The 7,857-nt window shown below is 42.8% G+C and overlaps 1 protein-coding gene across 1 annotated transcript in view; it reads left to right on the forward strand.

Annotated features, from left to right (window-relative positions):
• Positions 1-7,857, forward strand: part of NPEPPS (aminopeptidase puromycin sensitive) — a 79,826-nt gene that overhangs the window by 24,789 nt on the left and 47,180 nt on the right. The window contains exons 4-6 of the mRNA XM_085083323.1: positions 2,138-2,259; positions 3,519-3,626; positions 6,026-6,226. Of these exons, the coding sequence (XP_084939449.1) occupies positions 2,138-2,259; positions 3,519-3,626; positions 6,026-6,226 (431 nt within the window). The remainder of the gene's footprint in view (positions 1-2,137; positions 2,260-3,518; positions 3,627-6,025; positions 6,227-7,857) is intronic.

A 7,857-nucleotide genomic window follows, 5' to 3' on the forward strand; every position in this document is an offset into this window, starting at 1 on the left:
CCTGAATTCCCAAATTCCTGAAATCCTGAATTCCCAAATTCCTGAAATCCTGAATTCCCAAATTCCTGAAATCCTGAATTCCCGAAATCCCGAAATCCTGAATCCCCGAATTCCTGAAATCCTGAATTCCCAAAATCCCAAAATCCTGAATTCCCGAATTCCTGAAATCCCAAAATCCCGAAATCCTGGATTCCTGAATTCCCAAAATCCCGAATTCCTGAATTTCCAAATTCCTGAATTTCCGAAATCCCAAAGTTCCGAATTCCTGAATTTCCGAAATCCCCAAATTCCTGAAATCCTAAATTCCCGAAATCCCGAATTCCTGAATTTCCAAAATCCTGAATTTCTGAATTCCCGAATTTCTGAATTCCCGAATTTCTGAATTCCCGAATTCCTGAAATCCCGAGTTCCTGAGTTCCCGAAATCCTGAGTTCCTGAATAATTCCTGCATTCCTGACTGGAATTCCCACTTCACCGGGGAGTGGGACAGTGATTCCTTCCCTGGAATTCTTGCCTGGATGTTCTCTGGAATTCCTGACTGGGTGTCCCCAGTGGGACAGAAATTCCTAAGGGGAATTCCTGGCTGGATGTCCTAAATCCCTGGGGAATGGGACAGAATTCCTGCCTGGAATTCCTGACTGGATGTCAAACTTCCCTGGGGATCGGGATGGAAATTCCTTCCCTGGAATTCCTGGCTGGATGTCCTAAATCCCTGGGGAATGGGACAGAAATTCCTGCCTGGAATTCCTGTCTGGATGTCCCCAGTGGGGCAGTGATTGTGATTCCATGTTCTCCTGGAGCTGGTTTTGTTTTGGGAATGGGAAGGGATGGGATGAATTCCCCAAATCCAGGGATGGAATGAATTCCCCAATCCAGGAGATCCAGGGATGAGAATCCCCAAATCCAGGGATGGAATGAATTCCCCAATCCAGGAATGGAAAGGATGCAATGAATTCCCAAATCCAGGAGATCCAGGGATGAGAATCCCCAATCCAGGGATGGAATGAATTCCCCCAAATCCAGGGATGGAATGAATTCCCCAATCCAGGGATGGAAAGGATGGAATGAATTCCCCAATCCAGGAGATCCAGGGATGAAAATCCCCAATCCAGGGATGGAATGAATTCCCCAATCCAGGAGATCCAGGGATGAAAATCCCCAATCCAGGGATGGAATGAATTCCTAAATCCAGGAGATCCAGGGATGAGAATCCCCAAATCCAGGGATGGAATGAATTCCCAAATCCAGGAGATCCAGGGATGAAAATCCCCAAATCCAGGGATGAGAATCCCAAAATCCAGGGATGGGAAGAGATGGGATGAATTCCCAAATCCGTGGATTGGATGGGAGGGACACCTGTGGGATGAATTCCCCAATCCGGGGATGGAATGAATTCCCAAATCCAGGATTGTCACACCTGTGGGATGAATCCCCCCCTCCAGGTCTATTGTCCCCTCAGTGTCCCCTCAGTGTCCCCTCAGTGTCCCCCCCTCAGTGTCCCCCCCTCAGTGTCCCCCCCTCAGTGTCCCCTCAGTGTCCCCTCAGTGTCCCCTCAGTGTCCCCTCAGTGTTCCCCTCAGTGTCACCCCTCAGCGTCCCCTCAGTGTCCCCTCAGTGTCCCCTCAGCGTCCCCTCAGTGTCCCCCTCAGTGTCCCCTCAGTGTCCCCTCAGTGTCCCCTCAGTGTCACCCCTCAGTGTCACCCCTCAGTGTCCCCCCTCAGTGTCCCCTCAGTGTCCCCTCAGTGTCCCCTCAGTGTCCCCCCTCAGTGTCCCCCCTCAGTGTCCCCTCAGTGTCCCCTCAGTGTCCCCTCAGTGTCCCCTCAGTGTCCCCTCAGTGTCTCCCCTCAGTGTCCCCTCAGTGTCCCCCCTCAGTGTCCCCTAGTGTCCCTCTCAGTGTCCCCTCAGCCCCTCAGTGTCCCCTCAGTCTCCCCTCAGCGCCCTCCTCAGCGCCCCCTCAGCGTCCCCCCTCAGCGTCACCCCTCAGCGTCCCCTCAGTGTCCCCTTCAGTGTCCCCTCAGTGTCCCCTCAGTGTCCCCTCAGTGTCCCCTCAGTGTCCCCTCAGTGTCCCCCCTCAGTGTCCCCTCAGTGTCCCCCTCAGTGTCCCCTCAGTGTCCCCTCAGTGTCACTGTCTCTCTCAGGCACAGGGACGCTGAAGATCGACTTTGTTGGGGAGCTGAACGACAAGATGAAAGGATTCTACCGCAGCAAGTACAGCACGGCCGCGGGGGACACGCGCTACGCTGCTGTCACCCAGTTCGAGGTACAGCTTGGGTTTGGGTTGTTATTTTATTTTATTTTTATTTTTATTTTTATTTTTATTTTTATTTTTATTTTTATTTTTATTTTATTTTATTTTATTTTTATTTTTATTTTATATTTTATATTTATTTTTAATTTTATTTTTATTTTATTTTTATTTTTATTTTTTTTTTTTTTTTATTTTTATTTTTATAAAAAAAAAAAAAAAAAAAAAATTATTTTTATTTTATTTTATTTTATTTTTATTTTATTTTTATTTTTATTTTATTTTATTTTTATTTTTATTTTTATTTTATTTTTATTTTTATTTTTATTTTATTTTAATTTTATTTAATTTTATTTTTATTTTTTCAACTTTTTATTGTATTTTTGTTTTTAATTTTTGTTGTATTTTTATGTTTGTTTTTTCTTGATATCATTTGCTTTTCAATTTCTTTTTAGTTTGGTTTGAGTTTGATTGTATTCTTGTTTTTGATTTTCTAATTTTTATTGTATTTTTGTTTTTTCTTAATTTAATTTACTTTTCGATTTATTTTTTGTTTATATTTATTTTTATTATTTTTATTATTTTTTATTTTAATTTTATTTTTGGTTTATTTTTATTTTTAATTTACAAAAAAACAAAAAAAATTTTAAATTTTTATTGATATTTTTATTTTTCCTTAATTTAATTTACCTCTCTATTTATTTTTAGTTTGTTTTGCTTTTGTTCTTATTTTTATTTTATTTTATTTTATTTTATTTTATTTTTATTTTTATTTTATTTTTATTCTTATTTTCTCTTTATTTTATTTTATTTTAAATTTTAAATTTTTATTGTATATTTTTATTTTTTCTAATTTCATTTACATTTATTTTTAACTTACTTTTGTTTACTTTTACTTTTATTCTTATTTTTATTTTATTTTTAATTTTTTTTATTTTTATTTTATTTTATTTTTATTTTATTTTTAATTTTATTTTTACTTTTAATTTACTTTCCATTTATTTTTATTTATTTTTAATTTCAATTTTTTTTTTAATTTAATTTACCTTCATTTCAATTTCATTTCTAATTAAAAAAATTTCACATTTTTATTTTCTTTATTTTATTTTATATTCTTACTTTATTTTTTATTTAATTTAATTTTAATTTTTTCTTATTGTATCTTTATTTTTTCGTAATTTAATTTCCCTTTCAATTCATTTTTACTTTATTTTTATTTTTATTTTTATTCCTATTCATGAATTATTGAATTAGTTAAATTCTGTTTATTCCAGGCCACAGACGCTCGCCGCGCTTTCCCCTGCTGGGACGAACCTGCAATCAAAGCCACCTTTGACATCTCCCTGGTGGTTCCCAAAGACAGAGTAGCTTTGTCCAACATGGTCAGTTCCTCCTTTTGGGGTTTAGTCCTGATTTTTGGGGGTTTATTCCTAATTTTTGGGGTTTTATTCCTGATTTTTGGGGTTTTATTCCTTATTTTTGGGGTTTTTTTCCTGATTTTTGGGGGTTTATTCCTTATTTTTGGGGGTTTATTCCTTATTTTTGGGGGTTTATTCCTGATTTTTGGGGTTTTATTCCTGATTTTTGGGGTTTCATTCCTGATTTTTGGGGTTTTTTTCCTGATTTTTGGGGGTTTATTCCTTATTTTTGGGGGTTTATTCTTTATTTTTGGGGTTTTAGTCCTTATTTTTGGGGGTTTATTCTTTATTTTTGGGGGTTTATTCCTTATTTTTGGGGGTTTATTCCTTATTTTTGGGGTTTTATTCCTCATTTTAGGTGATTTTTTCCTTATTTTTTGGGTTTATCCCTTGAGTTTTGGTGCTTTTCCTCATTTTAGGTGATTTATTCCTTATTTTTTGGGTTTATCCCTTGAGTTTTGGTGCTTTTCCTCATTTTAGGTGATTTATTCTTTTTTTTGGGGGGTTTATCCCTTGAGTTTTGGTGCTTTTCCTCATTTTGGGTGATTTATTCCTGGAATGGCAGCTGTACCCTGACCCAAAACCACTCTGCCGGCTTCAATCCCAAACCCCAAATCCCAAATTCCCATTTTTTCCCCATTTTCCCCAGAACATCCTGAAGCGGCGGCTGTACCCTGACCCAAAACCACTCTGACAGGTTCAATCCCAAGCCCCAAATCCCAAACCCCAAATCCCATATTTTCCCCTATATTTCCCCCAGAACGTTCTGAAGCACTCTGACAGGTTCAACCCCAAATCCCATTTTTTCCCTATTTTTTCCCCCATTTTTCCCCCAGAACGTTCTGGAACGGCAGCCGTACCTCAACCCCAAACCTGTTCCCTGACCCCGAACCACTCTAATGGGTTCAATCGCAAACCCCAATCCCCAAATCCCATATTTTTCCATTTTCCCATTTCTCCCAGAACGTCCTGGAGCGGCGGCTGTACCCCAACCCAAAACCATTCAATCCCAAACCCCAAATCCCATATTTCCCCCAGAACGTTCTGGAACAGCAGCCATACCTCAACCCCAAACCACTCTAATGAGTTCAATCCCAAACCCCAAATCCATATTTTCCCCCATTTTCCCCCAGAATGTGCTGGAACGGCGGCTGTACTGTGACCCCAAACCACTCTGATGGGTTCAATCCCAAACCCCATTTTTCCCCTATTTTTCCCCCATTTTCCCCCCCATTTTCCCCCCATTTTTCCCCCATTGTTCCCCCAGAACGTTCTGGAACGGTGGCCGTACTGTGACCCCAAACCACTCTGACAGGTTCAATCCCAAACCCCAAATCCCAAACCCCAAATCCCATATTTTCCCCTATATTGTTCCCTCAGAACGTTCTGGAGCAGCGGCCATACCGTGACCCAAAACTGTTCAATCCCAAACCCCAAATCCCATATTTTCCCAGAACATGGTGGAGCGGCGGCCGTACCCCAACCCAAAACCATTCAATCCCAAACCCCAAATCCCATATTTTCCCATTTTCTCCCCCCAGAACGTGGTGGAGTGGCAGCCGTACACCGACCCCAAAACCATTCAATCCCAAATCCCATATTTTCCCCCATTTCCCCAGAACGTTCTGGAGCGGCAGCCGTACCCCGACCCCAAAACCACTCTGCCGGGTTCAATCCCAAACCCCAAATCCCATATTTCCCCAGAACGTGGTGGAGCGGCGGCCGTACCCCAACCCCAAAACCATTCAATCCCAAACCCCAAATCCCATATTTTTCCCCTATATTTTCCCCCCCAGAACGTCGTGGAGCGGCGGCCGTACCCTGTCCCAAAACCATTCAATCCCAAATCCCATATTGTTCCCCCAGAACGTTGTGGAGCGGCGACTGTACCCCAACCCCAAAACCATTCAATCCCAAATCCCATATTTTCCCCCATTTTCTGCCCCCCAGAACGTGGTGGAGCGGCGGCCGTACCCCGACCCAAAACCATTCAATCCCAAACCCCAAATCCCATATTTCCCCATTTTCTCCACCCAGAACGTGGTGGAGCGGCGGCTGTACTGGGTTCAATCCCAAACCCCAAACCCCAAATCCCATATTTTCCCCCATATTTTCCCCCAGAACGTTCTGGAGCGGCGGCCGTATCCCAACCCCAAACCACTCTGGTGGGTTCAATCCCAAACCCCAAATCCCATATTTTCCCCCATATGTTTCCCCAGAACGTGGTGGAGCAGCGGCCGTACCCTGACCCAAAACCATTCAATCCCAAACCCCAAATCCCATATTTTCCCAGAACGTGGTGGAGCGGCGGCCGTACTGGGTTCAATCCCAAACCCCAAACCCCAAATCCCATATTTCCCCAGAACGTGGTGGAGCGGCGGCCGTACCCTGACGACGAGTCTCTGGTGGAGGTGAAGTTCGCTCGCACGCCGGTCATGTCCACCTACCTGGTGGCGTTCGTGGTGGGCGAGTACGACTTCGTGGAGGCGCGCTCCCAGGACGGCGTGCTGGTGCGAGTCTACACCCCCGTGGGCAAGGCTGAGCAGGGCAAGTTCGCCCTGGAGGTAATTTGGGATCGGGGATGGAGTTGGGAGCTGGAGAATCCCAAAATTTGGATGGGATTGCTCGGAAAAATCTGGGATTTTTGGGGTTTTTGGGGTATTTTTTCTGGTGTTTTTGGTGGTTTATTCTTGGTTTTTGGTGGTTTATTCCTTACTTTTGGTGGGTTTCTTCCTTGGGTTTGGGTTTGGGATCCCTGGAGGTAAATGAGCTGTGGGTTTGGGTTTGGGATCCCTGGAGGTAAATCAGGAATGGGGTTGGATTTGGGATCTGGAGAATCCCAAAATCTGGATCTGCATCTGCTCAGCTCACTCAGCAAAATCCATGATTATCAGGAGGTTTTCCTTGGTTTTCTTCCACATTTTGGGGTTTTTTCCCCTAGTTTTTAGTAGTTTACTCCTTATTTTTGGTGGTTTTATTTCCCTTGGGGTTGGATTTGGGATCCCTGGAGGTAAATCAGCAATGGGGTTGGGTTTGGGGTCTGGAGTAGCTCAGAGTGGAGGCGCGCTCCCAGGACGGCGTGCTGGTGCGAGTCTACACCCCCGTGGGCAAGGCTGAGCAGGGCAAGTTCGCCCTGGAGGTAATTTGGGATCGGGGATGGAGTTGGGATGAGGCCAATCCCAAAATTTGGATGTGCTCACTTGGCAAAATGTAGGATTTTTGGGGATTTTTCTTTGGTTTTCAGGGTTTTTTTCTAGATTTTTTGGTGGTTTACTCTTGGTTTTTAGTAGTTTATTCCTTGTTTTTTGTGGGTTTTTTCCTCCAGGAGTTTGGGATCTCTGGAGGTAAATCAGGAATGGGGTTGGATTTGGGATCTGGAGAATCCCAAAATTTGGATGTGCTCACTCAGTGAAATTCAGGATTTTTTTTTGGGTTTTTTTTGGGTTTTGGGGTCTTCTTCATTGTTTATTCTTGGTTTTTGGTGGTTTATTCCTTACTTTTGGTGGGTTTTTATCTTGGGGTTGGATTTGGGATCCCTGGAGGTAAATTAAGAACAAGGTTGGATTTGGGATCTGGAGAATCCCAAAATTTGGATGTGCTCACTTGGCAAAATGTAGGATTTTTGGGGATTTTTCCTTGGATTTTGGGGTTTTTTTCTCTTTTTTTTTTGTGGTTTATTCTTGGTTTTTGGTGGTATATTCCTTACTTTTGGTGGTTTTATTTCCCTTGGGGTTGGATTTGGGATCCTTGGAGGTAAATCAGGAATGGGGTTGGATTTGGGATGAGGCCAATCCCGAAATTTGGATGTGCTCACTTGGCAAAATCCACGATTTTTGGGGTTTTTTCTCTTTGGTTTTTGGCGTCGTCTTCATTGTTTATTCTTGGTTTTTGGTGGTTTATTCCTTACTTTTGGTGGGTTTCTTCTTTGGGGTTGGATTTGGGATCCCTGGAGGTAATTTGGGAACGGGGATGGAACTGGGATGAGGCCAATCCCAAAATTTGGATGTGATTGCTCGGAGAAATTCAGCATTTTTGGGGTTTTTTTCTTGGTTTTTGGGGTTTTTTTTGTCATTTATTCTTGGGTTTTGGTGGTTTGTTCCTTATTTTTTGGGGCTTTTCTTCCTTGGGGTTGGATTTGGGATCCCTGGAGGTAATTTGGGATCGGGGATGGAGCTGGGATGAACAGATTTTGGAG

The sequence above is a fragment of the Lichenostomus cassidix genome, chromosome 27, assembly GCF_008360975.1.
Source record: "Lichenostomus cassidix isolate B80296 chromosome 27, HeHo_3.0, whole genome shotgun sequence".
Lineage (NCBI taxonomy): Eukaryota > Metazoa > Chordata > Aves > Passeriformes > Meliphagidae > Lichenostomus > Lichenostomus cassidix.